The sequence below is a fragment of the Oncorhynchus masou genome, chromosome 13 (assembly GCF_036934945.1).
Source record: "Oncorhynchus masou masou isolate Uvic2021 chromosome 13, UVic_Omas_1.1, whole genome shotgun sequence".
Taxonomy (NCBI): Eukaryota; Metazoa; Chordata; class Actinopteri; order Salmoniformes; family Salmonidae; genus Oncorhynchus; species Oncorhynchus masou.
The window spans coordinates 34244194-34269763 of NC_088224.1; the positions used below are offsets into that span (position 1 = coordinate 34244194).

Sequence of the window (25570 nt, forward strand, 5' to 3'; positions counted from 1 at the left end):
GTTTTTTAAATAGTGCACTTCAAAATAGTATGTAGATGAACCTTGATTATAAGAGTCTGTGTAGAGAAAGTATACTCAGTCACACCCTCATCCTCTATGGGTAACATTCTGCCCCCCCGGAAGCAGCCACACTCCACTCCCTGAGAACTAGTACAGCATGGATGGTGACAACATGTCATGTCATTTCCACCGGCGATTTCTACGTGCCACGCTGTGAGGAGTCCACTGCCTATGCCAACTCTATGCTAGCCCAGCCGAGGGCCTGGCATGCTCGCCCACTTATTGCACACTTGACGGGCAGGGTGTGAGTGGCACAGTGGTAGCAGAGACTGGATCAAACTCAGAGAGAGTTACTTCCCTCCAACTAGATGAGGAAGCCATTTTTGTACATGATCTGGCTTGTGGCTGTTGTGGTCACCTTTTTTACTGGGCAGTCTAATCATTTGAAGGATAGGATTTAGGACTGAACTTTTTTGTATTCAACAGTGTACATCAATATTATATAGTGCATGATAACTTGGAGTTAAGACATCAAGGCACTACAAAGCAAAAAACATGAGAGTTCTAACATACTGTATGTAGGCTACTGACCTTTTTTGTCAAGTGGATTCTGTGTTGATTAATATACATCTTCTGCTTTGGGAACTGGTTTTCCATCATGTAGAATTTTGCTTGTGTCCCTAGTTTTTGAACTCAAGGGGAAATATTTATCTTGCTCATCTGTGTTCTCCTTTACCCTTGCTGAGCTGTAATGTTCGATACCTTCGTTAGGCCGCACAGTGAAGGGGACTATCTATCATAGTCAAGATATCGATGTTTGCCACTTTATAATTGCAAAGCTGTGTCCTCCGCCAGGACTATTGACAAAAATCTCTTAAGAATCACGACACTCACCCACTCTTTACACATTCAGAGATACGCGCATGCGTGCGTGGTATACACACATTAAACGCACATTATGGGATACAAACATCTAGAATCTTTATACACATCAGGTGGACACATCTGATCAATTTGAGTGGTGCCATTAGGAATGTTCTGCCCCAATGAGTTGCCTGATGTCCCTTTTTTCTCTCATCTTGTGTTTTTCAGCTTATGGGGACGAGGATGAATTTAAGGCTGATGACAAGATCGATGATGAGCACCTGCAAGATGATGGGCTCTCCTTGGATGGACAGGATGGCGAGTACCTCTGCAACGAGGATGACGATGCCGGGGACCAATTCAGCTTCCAGAACTCCCCGTTCAGCAATGGCACCAACCCCGACGCTGGCTACGCTTCTCCTCTCAGTGATACCAGCGACCAACTTATCGACTTCCAGAGCACACGCTCCAAGGACGGACTGGATAAGGAGGAGGCAGTCAGAGGAGGAGTAGACGACCTAAAGATCCCCAATGGCCTGTCTCTGCAGGACAGCCTGGCGCAGATGAAAGCTGTCTATGCAAACCTGATCTCGGACGCCTCTTGGTCCAGCATCACCAAGGACATGCTAAGAAGTAACAGCAACAAGGTCATCAGTGTGATCAGCAACAGCAGTGGAAGCAGCCACAAGGGGAGCAATGGTACCACCAACAGTAATACTATCAGACTTGTGAACAATAATAACCACACCAACAGCAGCAGTAACACCTCTGCCCCTACCAACACTACCAGCAACACTACCGCTACAAGCACCGCTAACACTAACAACAATGGCACTGGTGTCAGCACTGGCAGCACCGGTGGAGTGACCTATGACTGGCACCAAGCAGCTTTGGCCAAAACCCTGCAGCATACACCATATAACCTCCTCCCTGAGCCGAGCCTCTTCAGCACTGTGCAGCTGTACCGGCAGAACAATAAGCTCTACGGTCCGGTGTTCACCGGTGCCAGCAAGTTCCGGTGTAAGGACTGCAGCGGAGCCTATGACACGCTGGTGGGGCTCACGGTACACATGAATGAGTCAGGCCACTACCGTGATGACAACAAGGACAAGGAAGAAGAGCGGGGAAAGAGGTGGTCCAAGCCACGTAAGCGCTCCCTCATGGAGATGGAAGGCAAGGAGGACGCTCAAAAGGTTCTCAAGTGCATGTACTGCGGCCATTCCTTTGAATCCCTACAGGACCTGAGTGTCCACATGATCAAAACAAAACACTACCAGAAAGTGCCTCTCAAAGAACCCATGCCAGCCCTCACCTCAAAGCTGGTGCCACCTACCAGAAAAAGAGCATTTCAGGACTTGGTGTCCTCGTGCTCACCAGAGTCTGTCCACAACACACCTGGTGTACACCTGGGGGAGACCACGAAAGACCAGAAAGTGGTTAACCCCTATGTCACAGCGAATAACCGCTACGGCTACCAAAATGGCGCCAGTTACACCTGGCAGTTTGAGGCTCGCAAGGCCCAGATCCTCAAATGCATGGAGTGCGGGAGTTCCCACGACACCCTGCAACAACTGACAGCCCACATGATGGTCACAGGACACTTTTTGAAAGTGACCAACACAGCGTCCAAAAAGGGGAAGCAACTGGTGTTTGACCCCCTGGTTGAGGAAAAGATGCAGTCCATTCCTCTCCCGCCGACCTCTACACGACTCCCTGCGCCCAATGTGAAGTCACAGCCCGATTCTCTTCTCCTGCACTCCTCGCACACTGAAGAGAAAAGGGAGGAACACGAGGAGAAAATGGAGATGAGTGAACCAGAGAATAAGATCAAAGAAGAGAAAGAGGATCTGACTGAGAAAAGTGAGAAAACTGGCAAGGCTGGACATTACAAGTATCTCACAGAGGAAGACCTGGAAGAGACTCCCAAAGGAGGTCTGGATATCCTGAAGTCCTTAGAGTTCACAGTGTCAAGTGCAATCAGCAAGGCCCAGACTGGGACGCCCACCTGGGGTGGTGCTGGCTACCCCAGCATCCACGCTGCCTACCAGCTCCATGGGTCTCTGAAGTCCTCCATGCAGAGTGTCCAGGTGGTTCAACCCTTGTTCAGCACTAGCAGCTTGAAGGTGATGTCCTCTGACTCCAGCAATCTGATCCATTCACCGATCAGCCATTCCCCACCTCCAAGCCACAAGAACAATGTGCTGGCCATGGAGGAGCTGGTGGAAAAAGTCACAGGGAAGGTCTCTGTGAAGAAGGACGAGAAGGCGTCAGAAAACAAATGCAAAGTGAGCTCTACCAAGTCACCGTCCCCGCTGTCCAAGGAGAGGAAGGGGTCACCCATGCCGGATAGCCTCAACAAGCCGGTGAAAAACATTGATGTAGAGGATAAGAGCGAGCCTAGAAGCAGAGAGGGAGAGGCAAAAGACGGCAAAGGGGATCCGCCAATGAAGAACGGAGCAGATGTGCCAAAAACGGAAGCCAGCAATGGCTGTAACGGCTTGGGAATCATCACGGATCATTCACCTGAGCAGTCGTTTGTCAACCCCCTCAGTGCGTTGCAGTCCATCATGAACAATCACTTGGGAAAGGCCTCGAAGACAGCCACCCCCTTTCTAGATCCTCTGGCAATGCTGTACAAGATCAGTAACAACATGATGGAGAAGCCCATGAACAACTCCAATCAGGTCAAGCAAGTTGAGTCAATCAATCGATTCTATGACAATGATGACCAACCCATGGACTTGACAAAATCCAAAAACACGAATGGACGCACTGCTAACAGCACCTCCACTACGCCGAACAACAATAGCAACTGTAACACCAATAACAGCAACAGGCCTATTCTCTCAAGCTTGTCTGAATCTCTCTCGTCCCCTTTACGGGAAAATGCTTTGATGGACATCTCTGACATGGTCAAGAACCTGACTGGCCGTCTGACACCGAAATCCTCCACCCCATCCTCCATCTCTGAGAAATCTGACGCGGACAACAGCGCCTTTGAGGATAGCTTGGAGGAGCTCTCTGCATTCCAGAAAAGGAAGGGCCGGCAGTCCAACTGGAATCCTCAGCACCTCCTCATCCTTCAGGCCCAGTTCACCTCCTGTCTCCGGGAGACGGCTGACGGCAAGTTCGTCATGACTGACTTAGGCCCCCAGGAGCGGGTCCATATCTGCAAGTTCACTGGTCTCTCCATGACCACAATCTCCCATTGGCTGGCCAATGTCAAGTACCAGCTGAGGCGGACAGGCGGGACAAAATTCCTGAAAAACATTGACTCGGGCCAGCCCCTGTTTCTCTGCAGTGATTGTGCCTCTCAGTTTAGGACTCCTTCCTCTTACATAAATCATTTGGAGTCCCACTTAGGTTTCAGCATGAAAGACATCTCAAAGCTTTCCATAGATCACCTTAGAGAGCAGCAGGCAGTTACCAGAATGATAACGGAGAAAACGTTCAGTTCCCTGGGACTTAATGAGGAGGACTCGTGCTCTGTATTTCAGTGCAAGCTGTGCAATCGGACCTTTGTCAGCAAGCATGCAGTCAAACTGCACCTTAGCAAAACGCATGGCAAGTCTCCGGAGGACCACCTCATCTTTGTCACTGAACTAGAAAAGTTTGATAAAGCATAAATGAGCTGGACAAAAGCTGATGATATGACTGATTACTGAACCGTTGCACTATATCTCAATACTGCACTGCATCTTAACTGAGACTTTGGAATCAGTCCGAAGTAACTGCTGTCATAAAACTGGGCCATGTTCTGTTTTGGATTTTATTTAATTTTTAAACTGAACACACATTTTTGCAGATTATTTATATGATCTTTTGTCTGTGCATGTTTTTCCGTAAATTAAAGAGATACTTTGGGATTTTGGCAATGAGGCTACTTATCTACTTCCCCAGAGTACGATGAACTTGTGGATACCATATTTATGCTTCTGTGTCCAGTATGGAGGAAGTTTGAGGTAGTTTCTCGAGCCAATGCTACCTAGTGTTAGCGCAATGACTGGAAGTCTGTGAGTATCTGCTAGCATGCTAGTTCATCTGACTGGGGAAGTACACTGAACAAAAATATAAACGCGACATGTAAAGTGTTGGTCCCATGTTTCATGAGCTGAAATAAAATATCCATTAAATGTTCCATACGCACAAAAATATTATTTAAAAAAATGCTGTGCGCACATTTGTTTACATCCCGGTTAGTGAGTATTTCTCTTTTGCCAAGATAATCCATCTACCTAACAGGTGTGGCATATCAAGAAGCTGATTAAACAGCATGATCATTACACAGGTGTACCTTGTAGTGGGGACAATAAAAGGACACTCTAAGATGTGCCATTTAATCACATAATGCCACAGATGTCCCAAGTTTTGAGGGAGTGTGCAATTGGCATGAATGTCCACCAGAGCTGTTGCCAGATAATTTAATTTTCATTTCTCCACCATAAGCCAACCTCCAATGTTGTTTTAGAGAATGTAGCAGTTTGTCCAACTGGCCTCACAACCACAAAGTGTAACAACGCCAGCCTAGGACCTCCACATACAGCCTTACCTGTCGGATTGTCTGGGAGGGGTATTTCTGTCTGTAATAAAGCCCTTTTGTGAGGAACAACTCATTCTGGTTGGTTGGGCTTGGCTTCCATGTAGCCCACCCATGCCAAGTCATGTGAAATCCGTTGATTAGCGCCTAATGAATTTATTTAAATTGACTGATATCCGTATATATGAACTGTAACTCAGTAAAATCTTTTAAATTGTTGCATGTTGCTTTATGATGCGTATTATTTTTTTCGTTCAGTAAAGGGCATAATTTCCAAAATCACAAAGTATCCCTTTAAGATGAAACTAACATTTTAAAAGAAATGTTGAACAAAACCACACATTTTGCAAATATATGATCGATATGAAGGTGTTTAGTTGTTTACAACTAATCAAAAAGGAATTAGGATTTCTGCACTTTACATAAGTGCTTCTGGGGTACAGTGATGCGGTACACATTAGGGTTGTTAAAATAAACTCCATGGCAAGATGACATTTAAACATTTAGACTCTCTCTTCTCCTGATCACCTCAACATTGCGTAAGGGAAGTAACATTTTAAAGGATGATGTGTAGGTCAAATGGCAAACTACAGAAAGAACAGAATACTCATTTGTTTAGCTTTTCTCTGCATACAGTATTTGTTTCCCTAATCAAGTATTATTTAATGGTGGTATTGAAATATTTGCTTTGATACCACGTTTCTTTGTATTGTGTGCAGTTTCAGTTTCAACTTGTAAATTAAGTTTAAAAATGATACATACATAAATGATCAGCAAGCGTGTGTAAATGTATGTCATATCTTGCTATTTGCTGCAGCTCAGCGTTTGTACTGTGTGCATTTTTATATCGTCATTTTATAGAGAAATATGGAAAAAATATACAATTAACTATATATAGGTATAAATAGTATATACAGTGCCTTCAGAAAGTATTCAGACCCCTTGACTTTTTCCACATTTTGGTAGGTTACAGCCTTATTTTAAAATGTATTCTATAGTTTTTTCCCCCTCATCAATCTACATATAATACCCCATGATTACAAGCAAAAACAGGATTTTATAAAATGTTGCTAATTTATTACAAATAAACTGAAATATCCCATTTACATAAGTATTCAGACCCTTTACTCAGTACTTTGATGCACCTTTGGCAGCAATTACAGAACCTAGAATCTTCTTGTGTATGATGCTATAAGCTTTTCACACCTGTATTTTGGGAGTTTCTCCCATTCTTTTCTGCAGATCCTCTCAAGCTCTGTCAGGTTGGATGGGGAGCGTTGCTGTGCAGCTATTTTCGGGTATCTAGAGATGTTTGATCGGGTTCAAGTACGGGCTCTGGCTGGGCCACTCAAGGACATTCAGAGAATTGTCCCAAAGCCACTCCTGCGTTGTCTTGGCTGTGTGCTTAGGGTTGTTGTCCTGTTGGAAGGTGAACCTTCGCCCCAGTCTGATGTCCTGAGCACTCTGGAGTAGGTTTTCATCAAGGATCTCTGTACTTTGCTCCATTCATCTTTGCCTCGATCCTGACTCGTCACCCAGTCCCTGCTGCTGAAATACATCCCCACAGCGTGATGCTACCACCACCATGTTTCACCGTAGGGATGGTACCAGGTTTACTCCAGAAGTGACGCCTGGCATTCAGGCCAAAGAGTTCAATCTTGGTTTCATCAAGACCAGAGAATCTTGTTTCTCATGGCCTGAGAATCTTTAGGTGCCTTTTTCCAAGCAGACTGTCATGTGCCTTTTAATGAGGAGTGGCTTTCATCTGGCCACTCTACCATAAAGGCCTGATTGGTGGAGTGCTTTAGAGATGGTTGTCCTTCTGGAAGGTTCTCCAATCAAAACAGAGGAACTCTGGAGCTCTGTCGGGTTCTTGGTCACCTCCTTGACCAAGGCCCTTCTCCCTCGATTGCTCAGTTTGGCCGGGTGGCCAGCTCTAGGAAGAGTCTTGGAGATTCCAAACTTATTTAATTTAAGAATGATGGAGGCCATTGTGTTCTTGAGGACCTTCAATGTTGCATAATTGTTTTGGTACCTTTCCCCAGATCTGTGCCTCGACACAATCCTGTCTCGGAGCTCTACTGACAATTCCTTCGACCTCATGGTTTGGTTTTTGCTCTGTGGGACCTTATATAGACAGGTGTGTGCCTTTCCGAATCATGTCCAATCAATTGAATTTTACACAGGTGGACTCCAAGTTGTAGAAACATCTCAAGGATAATCAATGGAAACAGGATAAACCTGAGCTCAATTCTCATAGGAAAGGGTCTGAATACTTGTGTAAATAAGGTATTTCTGCTTTTTATTTTTAGATTTGCAAAAAAAATGAAAAACCTGTTTTTGCTTTGTCATTATGAAGTGTTGTGTGTAGATTGCTGAGGATTTTTATTTATTTAATCAATTTTAGGATAAGGCTGTAACGTAAAAAAAATGTGGATAGAGTCAAGGGGTCTGATTTGTTTCCGATGGCACTGTATACTGTATATATACTGTAGAGCCAGAACATGTCCTTTTTTTCAATGAAAAGTAGGTCCTTCAGTGTGGTTTACATGATTAAATGTAACTACGCAGGCATCTCTTCTGGTGCATGGTACTGTATGTCAAAATGAACATGCAATGCACAAGAAATTATACATTTCAATGTTGTATCATTAATACTGTTCAAAATTCTATCCTCTAAATCATGAAAGTATTGTTTTGTTTTTGCAATTGTAAAATAAACTTTAAACCAGTATTCTGCTTTGTTATTTAACTTGGATATTTTTAACAAGGCAATGTAGCATCAGGATAACATTGATTTATTCTTAATGGATATGTCAATTCTCGGCTTGAAGGTAACCAGACCCTCAGCAAAAAATGTATTTTAAGTGGTCAAGACATGACATTTTGTATGTAGTTTGTCTATCACTGATTAGAGACACTCATATTGACTATTTCTCATTGTATATTTTGTGTTAGCCTCTTGATGACACACACCAATGAGCATTAATAGTCACAGCAACGAGGGAATTTGTCTCCTGGACCAACAAATAATAAGCTGCACTTCGAGGAGATTTTAAATGACAATGGGTTCGAGATATTAGTGATTTTAGCACCATAGCGCCTGTTAACCTTTTACTGCAGTGAGCTAAATTAGGGTCACACAAGGGACTCTTCGTCTTAAATCTACTTTGAAGCAAAAGTATACACCTCAAACACATGGTTATGTGCTTAACCCTTGTGTAGTCTTAACATTCTGTCTACTCCCCTTGTTCTAAGGATAAGAAATGACCAGCCTTCACTAAAACCCTAAAATAAAGCACCTTCATTGAACTTTAAACCCCAAATCTATTTTGCATGAAAAAACAACCTTCCCTCTTCACAATGCAGGAAGACTGCATTTAATCAGTGGACACCACTCGTTTATATTACAACACACCTGTCATAATTGTTTTCTTTACTAAAGTAGAGGTTTAATATTATTACCATTATTGCTAAAGGTATTGCATAGGTGTAAACAATTTTTTAGCAAGAGATAGCACTTGTATAGCCTAAGAAAGTAGCAGAAATGTGCAGAAAGTAGTTTTGAATGCATTTTATTGAAGGGAAACAAGTCTTGAACTTTTTTGGGGGCAAACAACAGCAATAAATAAGAATAAAATAAGATAATAGATACAAAACAAAAATGTGAAGAGCATAAATCAATCAACTCTAATTAGCACATGCAAGTGTGTGTGCATGGATTTTGCAGAAATATTTCTGACATTTGCAGCACATAGTATTTGTTTTACAGTCCTTCTTTAGGTGGCAAATTGGCATTTTCTCCTCTTGCCTGCCCCAGCTGCAGCCTCAGGTGGATCAGGACAAGATTCAGCCCCCTGAACAGCTTTCACAAGCGCTGCTGTGCGAGGGAGGTGCTCCCTTCTTTGAATGTGTGTGGTTACAAGTGCCTTTTCCAGCTGCTCCAGGAATACCCTCCTCTTGTTCCGCTTATCAGGCATCCAGGTAGGGTTGATCTTGTTCCATATCATGAAGGCATTGTATAAGGACACATCAATTGCTTCTACACCTGCATTGCTTGCTGTTTGGGGTTTTAGGCTGGGTTTCTGTACAGCGCTTTGAGATATCAGCTGATGTACGAAGGGCTATATAAATAAATTTGATTTGATTTGATTTATGGAAGATGACCAGAGGCCAGTGGGCAGTCATCCTCCTGAAACTGTAAGTTCCAATCACCTTGTCCAGGTTGTCTACGCCTCCTTTGTTGTGGTTGTAGTCCAGGATGATGGCTGGCTTCCTGTCCTCACGATCACCGATCTCAGCCGTTTCGTGCAGTGTGCTCAGCAGAACCACATTATTGTACCTCTTTGGGAGGTAAGAAACTAGAGTCACAGTGGGGGTGAAGGCAAACTTTGATGAGAAGGTCTCTCTCCCCCTTGATGCGAGGAGTGCAGGGGGGAGCTCAGACTTGTTCTTTCTAACTGTGCCAACCATGGTGATCTTCCTCTTCAGGAGCTGCTGGCTGAGGTCAATCCGTAGCACACAAAATCTCAATTTGTCATGGTGTGTGTGTGTTTTTGTGGTGTGTAAATGATTTTGACCCAAAGACTATCTTTGTATCCTGGTTATGTACAGCTTTCATGGAAATATGAACAAAGGCGATGTTTCTTATTTTCGAATGTTGGGGTCACTCTACGAAAAGTCATAAAATTTCAAGTTGAAAAAATATCATTTAGGTGGGTTTCCTCTGCTGTTTTACACAGTGGAGGGTCATTTTTGACCCTTAAGAGGGTTAAAAAAAGAAGACACCTGTACCATGTCAGATATAGAGTTGAAATGTATAACAATTTGAGTTTGCATCCCAATAATACACTTTATATACATCACAGAAGACTGAAATATATAGAAACACCAGATTTTCCTAAAAATCTTTATGAATTACGAAATAAACATTAACATAACCCATGAGGCCAAAGAGGGCGCTTTTGGTCATTGACTGCAGGAAGCTAATCTTCTCTATCTTCTCATAGCAGACAGCGCTTTGCTGGTTCTGGTGATGGCCTCCCCCTTATGTTAAGGATCTTAGCATGGTCCTAGTACTTAGACTATGTAAATCACTGTAATCATAAGTAACGCCACAATGCAGCTACCTGTGGAGTAGACGGCAACATTGGGAGATAGGCACAGTTTAAGCAGATTTGCATGGTTTTGCCTCGATTCCGGGGGGATTCGTGGGTCTCCCGCTTATTTGGTAAATGTCAGTTTCCTTTCGGGAATCCAACGTTTACTCCTTTCAACTCAATTATGGGCCAATTATGTGTCATGGACACGGGGCCACAGAGAAAATAACAATAATGGGTATGAGAGCAAGTATGCATTGAGTGCACGATCATCTCAAACGCTCTTTTACTTGAACGGACAAATATAGTTGTCCAAAACCGAACACATGTCAATCGAATAATATTAGGAATCTCTGTTGAATGTCGTGGATTGGTAATGACAGATGTCATAACATAGTCATAAGTGGTATGTATGTCATATGGGACAAATCATTGGTTAAATAGTATCAAATTTACCACAGTCTGACTGGTGGAGAAATAAACGTGTTCTTTTGATGATTGCAATGTCTAATATCCTCTGCCCAATCCAATGGTTGAGTTAGATAGAACTGGTAACATACATATTGTATATTACAGTAAGAGATGAGTTTCTTTGTCAACATCTGACTACTTGGAAAAATCAGAACTCAAAGACTTGACGCTCAGCACATTTAATCCTAGTAGGAATAGCTTCAAATTTAAGTTACCAGAGGAAATGGGAATATACAGTAGGCTTAGTCACTTCTCTCACCGAAATGCAGAGAATAAGGGGTATTGTCATTAAAATCAGGATTTCTGAGGGACTTAACAGTTTCAGGTGTATTATAAAATTAAGCCTACAATTTTTCTGAGTCACCTGGGGACTTGATAAAGGGGGCATGGCAGGTTTCTTCCGGATGGTATTTAAGATGACACACAGTACTGCCACCCCACACATCTCTTGTACATTCACCTGAGGCGCTTCATACAAAACAATGAGGAACCGGGGTGCCTAGCAGCTTGTGTTCAGTACCTGGAAATCATAAATGAAAACAAAACACATACTAAGAGATTTAAGTCACAGAAGAAAAGTTGTGAGGCAACATGAGACATAAACATTGGGGTAAACCCTGCTTTGGAAAACTAACATCTGGGGTTTGTTCAGTAGGTACAAACAGGTGGAAATATTATTTAATGGAACAAACATATTGGAGAAATTCTGAAATGTGGTCCACTTATCAAGTTCCCTTTATACAAGAAGTTGCTGGTCGAGTGGTATAGTCCAGGGTTTACCAAACTTGGTGCTGCCCACCCAGGTGCACGTTTACTTTTTTGCCCTAGCACTACACAGCTGATTCAAATAAGCAACTCATCATCAAGCTTTGATTAATCGGATCAGCTGTGTAGTGCTAGGGCAAAAAAACTAAAACGTGCACCCAGGGGGGAGGCCCAGGACCAAGTTTGGGAGACCCTGGACTATACCACTCAACCAGCAACTTCATGTATAAAGGGAACTTGATAAGTGGACCACAGGACCAGGCAGGCAGGCTCAAGGCCATTCAAACCCATGGTCTGGTATTACATACTGCACACATCACAGGAGGCTGCTGAGGGGAGGATGGCTCATTATAATGGCCGGAATGGAGAAAATGGAATGACATCAAACACCTGGAAACCATGTGTTTCACGTATTTGATACCATTCCACTAATTCCTCTCCAGTCATTACCACAAGCCCGTCCTCCCCAATTAAGGTGCCACCCAACCTCCTGTGGCACACATGCATGATAGAAAAGCAAAATCACAGAATTAACAATGAAACTATCCTGATGTTTACAGCACCAGCATTGCTTTCAACCACAGGAAATATGAATAGAGGTTTTGCGAGATGTCCTTTGCTCGTCTTGTGGAAGAGCTGTCATCACACAAACACAGCCCCTCAATATGACTGTCAGTCAGACAATGTTTTGTTTGTTCTCTTGCGATTCCATTTTTTTGTTGTTGCTGTAAAACAAACGGATAAATAAATTGTCTAGATGTCATCAACATTACCCTACAAGGCCACAGCATAAATATGATGTTTAAAAAAGGGTGTGTATAGCAGAAGGCATCACAAATTCTATTTGTTTTTACAACTTATAATAATCCAAATGAAAAATCAGTCCAAGCACTGCAGTGTACTGCAAATTAATTAGACTTTAAACATTTTTTGTTTAATATCACGTTTCCATGATGTATTGGTGGCCAGACAATTGGACAAGGAATGTAAAGGATTGAGACTTGTGCAGACATATCATTGTACATTCATTTCCTCCTTACAAAATTAATACAAAAGGAAACTGTAAATAATATCAACAACCCCATGTCACTCATCTTATATTTCTGTGCTCTCATTCCACTCATCACCTGCAAGACCTTAGAAGTACATATAATTACAATCCTTACCACAGTGTTAAACAACATGTACCTCACCTATATCTCAGTAGAGACTTGTGTCATAGAGAGTACAGATGTCCTAAAATGTACACCATCGCGTACTCTGCATTGTTGCAATGATCCTATCATATTCTAGACGATTAGTTGCTAACTTCTTTCTACTTCCGTCATCTATCCCAGGGGTACTCAACTACTATTTGAGAAGGCCCAGTCACACACATTTCCTAGGTGGCAAAGGTCCGGATGGATATTGTAATTTATTACCATAGTAACAAACCACCATCTTTCTATCCTTCTTTTTTTTGTTTGTTGTTGGAACCGTCGGGCTGTAATGACCCTGTTCTCGGGTCGGATTTGAACCTCTGTTGAATATGGCTGATCTATCCATTGCCAGTTCCTGGCCTCCAGGCCCGAAGATAGGAAATGAAGACTCAAAACTCCAAAAGACCCTTCATGTCGGACAGGGAGTTAATTCCAATGCTAGTTGACACATCTTTCCCTGCTGAAATCGTCCCAGTCACTCGAGAGCCATCTTGTAAAGTGTTGTGTCCCTGTCAAAAGTAAGCCGTGTTCAGAGATAGAGCGTGCCACTATTCATCAGGGTGAGTCTAACGCTCATGAAGAATGGAGATGTGACAAAATAATCTCTTTGGAGAATAATGATGGCTGCCAAACCGTGTTTTCGAAATCTATCAGACGCTTTTCTTGATGATGCCCGTCCTCTATGAGGACCCGCAGGTGTGCGGTGATGACAGACGGCGGCATCTTCGCTTTGGCATCAGTCACTGTTGGAAGCAACTGAAAGCATACCTCTTCATCGTTGAGTAGCTTTACTTTTTATTTCACCTTTATTTTGTCTTAGTTTACCTAGAAGGGACTGAATAAGCCATGATTATTTCTGACTGACGGGATACACCGTCTCATGTACAAACAATGAGAAGAAATGCATTTGTTATGTCTAATTTATGTGTTCTTCCCTCAGTCCACATGCATTGTGGTTAGATTGGAATGTATTTCCATGCATTCGAGACTAAATGATTGAATTGCACCCGGGCTGAATAGTATTTCTTCAGTTTGTAATTGCATAGGGCCTCCACGGGCAACAAAAGCTACCACTGCTGCGGTGGGATTCCTCTAGCAATCAAATCTTAAATTGATAAGAGGAGGGAAAAAGTTGCCTGTGTACGTCAGTAATACCAGAGATAGCTCTCTCCCCATTTGCGTATAGGAAATGTAGATTTAGACTTTAGGGCCTGAGGAAAAGAGATGGCTCGTACTTTCCCGTGGTCTGAGGTTCATAACATTGTTCTGTCGACATTCCCTTGTTATGTGGGACTATTCCTGGCACAGGTTGGCCGATTTGAATGTCTATGTGTTTTCCACCCTCCCCCCCAAGGTACAAGAGAAACTGCTGTCACATGGTTGGTATATAAGCCTTGGACATGGTGGTGGGTCCCGTAACGTCTAGAGTTTCATTCACATTCTGTCCAATCCTGATTCCTGACATAATTTGCATGAGAATAAGCGCAAACTCCAAAATGTGACACGTCCCAGACGGGCGATCCCAACTTGGCTGTCACAATTATGCCTGTAAATTCAGGTGACACAGATCTCGTGTCCTCGTCAAGTCTGACTTGACAGTGGCTCATGTTCCCTCCTGCTTTTTTTGTGTGTGTGTGTGTGGGGGGGGGGGGTTGGTTTTGTTTATAATCAGCGAGATGGACGTTTCTTGCTTGCGGGAGCCTACGGAGGGGCAGCGGGCGAGCCAGTGCGGCATCATTAGCCGAAAACCTGCAAGCTGCTGACACTTGTCGAACGAGGCTCACTCGAACCACGGACGACGCATCCGCATAATGTTGAGAGGTGAAGGCGTTTCTATGTACAGCAGTGCTGTCAGGGGAAATCTCGCGGGGAAGGGACTCCAAAGGGATGATGGGAGGAGATGGCGGGGAGAACTTCCTTCTTCAATGGATGGTCGTATACAAGCCCAGATAGGTAGTCATACACACTTTCCATAACTGCAGTGTCCTTCTTATTAAGAGTCAACAATAACTTTGACTGATCAAATGTACAATATGCTTCCCTATTGGAACAGCAATAGTCTGCAGTCCCAATCAGTCTCATGGTCATAGCATTCACTTGTCGCGACCGGCACAATCACATTCACTCAATTGTCCCCCACCATTAGTGCAGCATTCAAATATTCATACAATATCCATCACACACACACAGACAAAGAAGTTAACTAAAATAGTGATACATTGTCATACATCCGTACTGAGAACCAGGCTGAACCTCACTTGTATCCTACCAGATGCACTCACGGTATGTACAAACATGTCCCATTGATTTGAAATTGATGGAGCAATGTTGATATGTATCCCTGCCACTGGTGCTGCCGACATCATTGACATCCCTGCCGCCATGTCACTTTGAAGGCACACCGTTTCTTCTCCATCCTCATCCATCAGTCTATCTATGCATAATGTATATCTGGGGTCACGTACATGGCTGGCTCCCCTCTATCTGATGTAGTAACAAGACTCTAGAGGGGGAAGGGGTATTTTGTGGGCACTGGAGAGGCTTCGTTATGGCCTCATCAAAGGTAACAAGTGTAGTGTATGATGAGCACTAAGATCACCATTACAATTCAGGGGGTGACCTTTGAACCGAAAAGAAGGTACGGGCAACTTCCTCATTATTGTGCTTTTCCCATATTATGGAAAATGTTAGTGGTTTAGTTAAATGAACTGTACCTCACTGTGCCTGACTCACCTCTTCTCATTGACTCACAGTGCACAATGTAACAGCTTACTTTCAGAGATAGGGCAATCATTCACAGCTCACTCCGTAGCATACGATGCTGTGTAAAGAGACGTCTACAAACACTTTGTCCTGTCATGGTTTATTTTTTAAGAGCATATGTCCCATAACTGTCGTGAATGGACGCGTTGAGCCACTGATATACGGCTGTACGGATTACGGAGTGGTGGACAAGGCTGCTTGCTTTCGACGCTGATGTTTAGAGTCTATTAATTTTACAGTGCTGTTTAGAATTATCCATTCGCTTAAAGGTTAACGGCCTTCTCCTGCTTATGAAGAGTGCATCCCCCCCCCCCGCACCAAAAGTTCCAACACGTGCCCGTGGACCTCTCTACACTGACACAATGATAAAAGTTTGCAGGAGTCACATGGTCAGTTAAAACGGGAAGGCCGTAAATGAACCGGACATATCCTACTGTTCGACAGTAACTGCTATACATGCAGTATATATTTTAAAGAGATGTATTAATAAGGGAACAAACAATCCACTTAATGCCCAAAGTGAAGGGGAGAGTCATTTTTTACAAGTCCCCCAGATGAGATTCCTCGGCTTCTGCGGAACCCGAGTCAGGGTAGATGATTTAGCACGCAGGCCTGCCGGTATTTTGTCACTCAGCTCGAGTCATTGTTCTCTGTCAGCTGCCAGGAGGGAGGCCGAAGTTCACCTTTAACAATAACGCTAAATGCATGGTGGCGCGATGGTCCGACGGCTCATGAATATGAATATAAATATAAATAGACAAGTTGAAGATGGATGCTGGCTTGTCACTTTCATCTTACCTAACATCTCCACCGAGAGTTTTCCGTGTCCCAGATCTTGCGACTGGAGCAGCAGAGCTGACTTCAACAAAGTTTGCGAGGGACAGAGGCCTATAGCTTGTCACACTTTGAGAATAATTTGTCACACATACTTTTTAAAATTCAAACAGATTCCCAGGTGATCATATTTTTGTGAGCTTGAATATTATTACAGCAGAATGGATTAATCAAATCAGGGATGCTCCCCTGTAAATAGTCAGGGGAGCATCAGCTGAATTTAAGTCCTTGTTTCGAGGTGCTTTATAATAAATAATTAACTCTTTTAATTCAATTAATTGTGCTTTTTCATCTGTACTGAAATGAAAGAGCAGACAACAAATCTTTCTGTTTTCAGATCAGTGAAGATCAAGAACAGGAGATAAGGAGAGGAGATGAGTAGAGTAAACCCCTTCTGACTATAGAGATGCACCCATAGAGTCCCAATTGACGAGAGAACCAATCAGTGGGGTGGTGGGCATGGCTCAGTCCTGTAGATGCTGAGATTCTCAACTGGGCAAAAATCTGTCCTCTCCTTCACTCCACCATCCTCCTCTCCTCCGTGACCCAAGTGGTCAATTCATAAATAGGTGAATGGAAGAGTGTCCTCTTCTCCTCGATAGCCTCCTCCCCGCTGAGGAACCTCACCGGTATTCTATCGGCTCCCTACCACGGAAGTGTGAAATCCACCACACCCCATTTAAATCAGCTGTTGTTTTCTCAGAGAAGAAAAGCATCCACTAATTTAAAAACTATATGTTACCTGTCTTCTATCTATAAAATGCCGGGCACAACCAGCTACATTTTGTTTTACCACTTTACACATATATTTGTTTGGATTCCTTTGTAAATGTAATTTGCTTGATGAGTGGAGAAGGAGAGTTTCATTTCATACAAGAGCAGTTGTTTCTACATTTCCTCTCCCCGCCACCTCTCCTCGATTACCTTTCACCTTTTTCAAAAAGAGGCAGACGAGAGGGCGTGAGAAGTCGAGCAAAACCAATTGAGATTCTCCTATCATCAGTGATGGGGTTAGGGGTGGGGCTTAAGTCCTTCTGAAGGATACATTCTAATATATCCATCCTTCCCCTTGTAGCTGGTTGGATGGTGAAGCCACTGTGTCCTGGTTATAACGAGAAGCAATGCAAAGGCCAGTTCTACATAAAGCAAAGACTAGCTCATTTTTATTAAGTTGAGCCCTCTGTGATAGTATAGTAGATTTAAACCATATATTGTTGTTGACATTGCCATACTGCACACAATGTCACATCCTTATCGGTTTCACCTGCCTTTGTGCTTGTCTCCACCCCCTCCATGCATCACCCATCTTCCCCATTATCCCCTGTGCATGTATACCTGGGTACTATGTTCATCTGTTGTCAGTACGTCTTGTCTTGTCAGGTCTTACCAGCGTGCTTTCCCGTCTTCCTGTTTTCTCAAGTTTCTGTTCCCTAGTTTCCCCGGTTCTGACCATTCTGCCTGCCCTGACCCCAAGCCTGCCTGCCATTCTGTACCTGCCTGACTCTGCCCTGAATTACGGACCTCTGCCTGCCCTTGACCTGTATTTTGCCTGCCCCCTGTTTGGTCAATAGACATCTGTGATTCTATCTGTCTGCATCTGGGTCTTATCCTGAGTTCTAATACACAGGGTTGTTTGCTGTAGGGAGGTACAGTAAATAATGAAATTAGGGATGGCAATGTTATTATTCACTTAAGCATTATCACTTATTATAATATTTAAATATTTATTTTAATATATAATATCTATACAGTATTTTTTAAATGTATTTTATTCAGTGGACATCTCTGGAAGTGCATAATCCAGGAATGCACTCTGTTTGATACTCTTTACTGACTATCAGAATGTGCTGGAAGTATCCTACCTGTCCAGTCATTGAGTGTGATGGGTGTAGGCCTTATTTTGAGTTGAGCAAGGCACTCGCCAAACCCAGCTCTCTTTCTTCAGCCCGAGCTGCGACTCCCACATTGTCACTATCTTCGATGCCTTTCATTTCACCTAACAGTGGGAACTTTGACGTGCGACATTGAATATGACTCCCCGAGCACAACAACACACCGAGATTGAGTTCCCCTGGTGGTATGATCACTGCCTGTGTCTGTTGTTGTTTTTTTATAACTTTCACTCCAAGTTAAGCCAACCCCGACTGCCAGGAAACAGAGATGTGACAAAAACAGGGAGAAGGGGGCAAAGGGAGGGGGGAGTGAGGGAGAGTGTTAGTGTATGCCAAAGCCAATCTGCCACTCAGTGACAGGCTGTTTGACAATCATAGGCTGTCATCACTTTCTGATCAGACCTGTCACCGGGAACGAGACAGCACTGCAGTGGAAAAATCCACACGTTTCACCCCCCACACACACTCATACACACACGTACCACTCACACCGCTCACACACAAATCACTGATAGGCGAGTCACTTCTGTTATTAATACACACACACAAGCCACATTTTGGAGAGCCAACAAATACAAAAATTTACCAAGTGCCACACAACACCAATACGAGAGAAACTAGAATTGGATGTGTATTTAAGTAACGGGATGTTATATAGTTGAAGTCGGAAGTTTACATACACCTTAGCCAAATACATTTCAACTCAGTTTTTCACAATTCCTGACATTTAATCCTAGTAAGAATTCCCTGTTTTTGGTCAGTTAGGATCACCAATTTATTTTAAGAATGTGAATTGTCAGAATAATAGTAGTGGAAATTATTTATTTAATCTTTTATTTATTTCATCACATTCCCAGCTTCCCACAATAAGCTGGGTGAATTTTGGCCCATTCTTCCTGACAGAGCTGGTATAACTGAGTCAGGTTTGTAGGCCTCCAAGCTCGCGCACACTTTTTTAGTTCTGCCCACAAATATTCTATAGGATTGAGGTCAGGGCTTTGTAATGGCCACTGCAATACCTTGACTTTTTGGTCCTTAAGCCATTTTGCCATAACTTTGGAAGTATGCACAGGGTCATTGTCCATTTCTAAGACCCATTTGAGACCAAGCGTTAACTTCCTGAATGATGTTTTGAGAAGTTGCTTCAATATATTGTGGCAAAGAAGGGGGACGAGTGATAAATGGCAGATATGTGAGAGCAGAACTAATAAACGGGCTCTGCCCGATCACTAAAATGGCCACCCCTGTCAGAACTACAGATCACAAAATGGCCGACCACCAAAACTACAAGTCCCAGAATCAAGGGGAACCCTCAGAAGATGGAGCCAACCCAGAGATAAAGGGTCAAGGAAAACCAGGAAGAGGAAGAGAGAGGGCTGGAAGGATCTATGAACATTAGAGAAAGAGACAATAGAGATTGGCTGGATTTACCGTGTATGAGCTGGATTGTTTTGGACTTACCTGTTGGCGTTTGGACCTGGACCTACCGAGAACCCGATTCGTGTATCGAACCCTGCTACCCTTGACCTCGCCTACGGCCTGGGTGGACCAGGACGGAGAAACAAACACACAGGTACTGTCCTGTTTGAAATAACTCTCATTCTTGGGTGATTTGGTGACAGTTTACCACTTAATTTGTGACAAACGCTCCTAACCTTGAAGAGGTTTGCCACAATATCTACATAATTTTCCATCCTCATTATGCCATCTATTTTGTGAAGTGCACCAGTCCCTCCTGCAGCAAAGCACCCCCACAACATGATGCTGCCACCCACAACATGATGCTGCCACCCCCATGCTTCACGGTTTGGATGGTGTTCTTCGGCTTGCAAGCCTCCCCCTTTTTCCTCCAAACATAAGGATGGTCATTATGGCCAAACAGTTCTATTTTTTTTTCATCAGACCAGAGTTGCAAACCGTAGTCTGGATTTCTTTATGGCGGTTTTGGAGCAGAGGCTTCTTCCTTGCTGAAGGAATGGCAATATAGGACTTGTTTTACTGTGGATATAGATACTTTTGTACCTGTTTCCTCCAGCATCTTCACAAGGTCCTTTGTTGTTATTCTGGGATTGATTTGCACTTTCTGCACCAAAGTACGTTCATCTCTAGGAGACAGAACACATCTCCTTCCTGAGCGGTATGACGGCTGTGTGGTCCCATGGTGTTTATAGTCGTGTACTATTGTTTGTACAGATGAACGTGGTACCTTCAGGTGTTTGAAAATTGCTTCCAAGGATGAACCAGACTTGTGGTGGCGTCCAAATGTTTTTCTGAGGTGTTGGCTGATTTCTTTTGATTTTCCCATGATGTCAAGCAAAGAGGCACTGAGTCTGAAGGTAGGCCTTGAAATACATCCACAGGTACACCTGCAATTGACTCAAATTATGTCAATTAGCCTATCAGAAGCTATCTAAAGCCATAACATAATTTTCTGGATTTTTCCAAGCTTTTCCAAGGCACAGTCAATTTAGTGTATGTAAACTTCTGACCCACTGGAATAGTGATACAGTGAATTATAAGTGAAAAAATCTGTTTGTAAACAATTGTTGGGAAAATTACTTGTGTTATGCACAAAGTAGATGTCCTAACCCACTTGCCAAAACTATAGTTTATTAACAAGAAATGTGTGGAGTAATTGAAAATGAGTTTTAATGACTCCAACATAAGTGTATGTAAACTTCTGACTTCAACTCTATTTGACTTCATTGTTATGAGTTACAAAAGAGGCCTGATTGGAAGTTTCTGAATTACTCTGAATTGTCTTGCAACTTAAGCTAACAAATCCATTGTGAATTCCAGAAAACTTGCTGAATGTAACTTTTACATGTGCAGGTGTATGTGTTGAGAATGTGTACAGTACGCTGACCTTGCACTCTGTCAATAGCTGACACTCTAGTGCTGGGTCGTTTCCCGAAAAATTACAGATTGAGCAGGGCCTGTTTGAAAGTGACAAGAGACATACATTATACTTACACAAAACAAACTGTCCAAAATGCTAGAAGGAATCATTAAACCCACAGAAAGTCTAGTTTGATAGTATGAGCAGCTTTCCCTTTTTTTTAATTATTATTAATTTTTTACAAATGACTGACACAAAACGGTCACAAAAAGAAACCCAGTGAGAATTCACCCTTTGAAATGGGTCACAATAAGTTGTTATCAATAAACGTCACAAAATGGTGCAGAAAGTTAAATTTACCTGCTGTGGTGCATGGAGACCCCCAGCTCCTCTAAAACCATTGACACATGTTAAAATCATTTGGATATAATATCATCAACTTTTGAAAAGCCAGAACTACCAATTTCAGATTTTTCCATGCAAAGGAATTGTGCACATTTAGCTCTGTCCTCAGTAAGTAATTGTATGCTTTTCATGATAGGCTACCCTCACTTATCTTAAATTACATCAATATCTATCTTCTTGACATGTAGCTAGCTAACTTAGCAAGCAACTTGTGTCATTTAGCTTGCTTCACCAGAGATAAGCCTTTAGGAAAGAGATTGAAATTGAGTATATTTTGAGTCTAAGCTCGTTCTGGTAAGCTTGTCTGTCTGACTATTGATGTCATCACTGGCAAGCAAATCAAACAATTTTAAGAGACAACTAAATCGTTTTATCTACTGAAAGTTAGCTTATTAGCTAGCTGGGCAAATTGACATGATCTGTCATTAGCTAGCAAGCAAATTTGACGTGGTCCATCAATCAATGTCATGTCTGTCTTGTTGCACAGCAGCAATGGTGATTTAACCAGTCTTAAAAACAATGTTGAAAGGCGGAAATGTTAGCTAGCCTGGAGAAAAAAGTACATAACTTACCACAATGCTTAGGCAACTTTACAAAATTTGTTGCTAGTGTTCTGAAATCAATAACTAGCTTACTGATTTTGCTGCACTCGCTATGTCTAGGGGTCTTAGGCCTAGCTAAATGGTCCTGTAACCTAAATGAGTGTGTGCATTTATGTGATACATCAGCATTTGAGGATCGTGTTGGATGCATGTACCCAGGAGACAACAACCTTATCTTAGCTCCTTCTTGACCTCTTGGTCGGCCAGTCCAAGCAGGTTGATAGTTTTGTTCAGATGGTGATGAAGCATAATTATGAACAAAAGGAAAACTACCAAAGGCAAGCCCAATCTAAAGACTCCAAAAACAAGCAAAATGCCTCGTGGCCAACAAAGAAAACCAGCAGCCTCACAGCTTTTCCAGCTGGGACAGACTGACAATCTCCCTAATTGGCAGATCCTGATGCTCTTATCAAGGCCTCCTGGCAGAGCACAGCCCTTGTAGAGGTATTTTTACTTTATATTACTCAAATATTTAATTAAATGGTGGCTAATATTGAGAGATGGAGGTGTACTCTTGCCCCCCAGCTGGGAAGGGCAATTGTTTCCATTTGAAATAGAACAAATGATGACGTTAACAACTTATTCATGGTTTGCACGTTTCGTCACAGTATTGTTTCAAACATTTGCTTTTATTTCTTATTTTTATTTTACTAGGCAAGTCTGTTAAGAACAAATTCTTATTTTCAATGACGGCCTAGGAACAGTGGGTTAACTGCCTGTTCAGGGGCAGAACGACAGATTTGTACCTTGTCAGCTCGGGGATTTTGAACTTGCAACCTTTCGGTTGCTAGTCCAACGCTCTAACCACTAGGCTACCCTGAAGACAACTGGATTTTAGCTAGCGTTAGCAATGCTAGCTATTTTTGACAAACATTGCCATCTGTCTAAATGAAAATAAACATGGTACTGATGGCAAAGATGTTTCCTACTAAATATTTGCCTACTTTAGCTATGTCATTGTAGTTCCATGCCACTATAGTGTCAATTAGAGTCGTTAGCCTATGTCCAGAATGACTGGGCTTATCATGACTTTTGGGCACCACTCTGGCGCCATCGGCATGAGAACATTCATACAATGGCATGACGCAACCGAGGTACGGAAGTGTAACCTATGAATTGAGTTAATTACTCTATGATGTCATAGAGGAACTAATGGCCCCATGAAATTACTGATCGGACGCATGGGGAGATAGTAGCTCCGTTTTGTACCGTCAAAATATGTAGAAGCCAGACAACATAGTTTAGATTGAGCCACCATTAAAACCGATAGAGCAATATATCCCCAAGCAACCGGGAGACAGTGAGCAGTTAGTTACAGTGAGGCAAAAAAGTATTTAGTCAGCCACCAATTGTGCAAGTTCTCCCACTTAAAATATGAGAGAGGCCTGTAAATTTTCATCATAGGTACACTTCAACTATGACAGACAAAATGAGAGAAAAAAATCCAGAAAATCACATTGTAGGATTTTTAATGAATTTATTTGCAAATTATGGTGGAAAATAAGTATTTGGTCAATAACAAAAGTTTATCTCAATACTTTGTTATATACCCTTTGTTGGCAATGACAGAGGTCAAACATTTTCTGTAAGTCTTCACAAGGTTTTCACACACTGTTGCTGGTATTTTGGCCCATTCCTCCATGCAGATCTCCTCTAGCGCAGTGATGTTTTGGGGCTGTTGCTGGGCAACGCGGACTTTCAACTCCCTTCAAAAAAATTCTATGCGGTTGAGATCTGGAGACTGGCTAGGCCACTCCAGGACTTTGAAATGCCTCTTACGAAGCCACTCCTTCGTTGCCCGGGCGGTGTGTTTGGGATCATTGTCATGCTGAAAGACCCAGCCACGTTTCATCTTCAATGCCCTTGCTGATGGAAGGAGGTTCCATTCATTCTTTCCTTTACACGGATCAGTCGTCCTGGTCCCTTTGCAGAAAAACAGCCCCAAAGCATGATGTTTCCACCCCCATGCTTCACAGTAGGTATGGTGATCTTTGGATGCAACTCAGCATTCTTTGTTCTCCAAACACGACGAGTTGAGTTTTTACCAAAAAGTTATATTTTGGTTTCATCTGACCACATAACATTCTCCCAATCTTCTTCTGGATCATCCAAATGCTCAGAGTAAGGTCCAAAAATTGTCAAAGACTCCAGTCACCCAAGTCATAGACTGTTCTCTCTTTACGTATTAAATACGTAAATTAAAAAATTAAAACTTTTTACCATTACAAATGTAGACATAGAGGACAGAGAAAAGCCGAATTTGAGATGCTTTTAAGGAGTACATTAGGGGGATAATAATCTCATACTCTGCAAAGTTCAATCTGGTTCAGAAATTACATTTCAATACAAATGTTATAAATCATTATCTTAGATAAAGGTAGAGAAGAAAATACAATTTCGGAACTTAAGAATGAATACAATCTTTTACGTTTGAAGAGAGCCAGCAACTACAGGTTAAACTCAAATAAAGCATAGTACTTAAAATGAACCTGGTGAATATCGGACAGCTCTCACAAAACAAATACATGCTAAACCAATTATAATTTGAAAACATAAAGATACAAAAGCGCTAATTACAAACAACAACGTAATTATTAAAACATGTAAAAGCGTGTATTTATATAAATCAGAATTAAAACAATAGTTGGATGGATCCTACAGCCTTCTTAGACTCGACAACTCTGAAGCAATTATCAGCAGATAAAAAGTAATCACTAAAAACAGAGATCACCAAAGAAGAAGTTGATACTGTTAAGACATTCGCACAGAGAAAAGCACCAGGAATGGACGACTTTCCTATAGAATTCTATTCAACATTTTGGGAAAAGTAGCCACCTTATTTACACAAATGACAATACACATGTCACTCAATTCAGTACTTCCTAGTTCCATGTGTCAAACAGTTATTTCAGTTATATTAAACCCAGAAAAATCTGGAGAGCCCCATTATATGACACCCATAAGTTTTAATAAATTATAAGCAATCGAATGGCAAAAGTCTTACCAGACTTGGTACATATCAATCAAACGGGGTTTATAAAAAAAGTGGCACATACAAACATATACAAGAACATGTTTAAGTTCAACACAATATGCAAAAAAAAACTAGATATAGATTTATCAATAATGGCTGTTGATGCCGAAATTACAATGTTTTTGTATTTATTGTCGATAATACCAATTACCCAAATGAGGACATTCTTTACAAAAGTATACTCGGTCATAAATAAAGGTTTTACATCTTTCTAAGTCTGATGGTGGTTTTAACTTTCCAGACTTGGAATTGTATCAACTCGCCAC

The 25570-nt window shown here is 42.3% G+C and overlaps 1 protein-coding gene across 2 annotated transcripts in view; it reads left to right on the forward strand.

The window, feature by feature from the left end:
- Positions 1-25570, forward strand: part of LOC135552127 (teashirt homolog 1-like) — a 57541-nt gene that overhangs the window by 22459 nt on the left and 9512 nt on the right. The window contains exon 3 of one of the 2 annotated variants that reach the window (XM_064983549.1): positions 1093-8135. The exons of the other annotated variant lie outside the window; for it this stretch is intronic. Coding sequence (XP_064839621.1) covers positions 1093-4490 — 3398 coding nt within the window. The 3' untranslated portion in view covers positions 4491-8135. Of the gene's footprint in view, positions 1-1092; positions 8136-25570 lie in introns of those variants that run through there. 2 annotated transcript variants of the gene reach the window in all.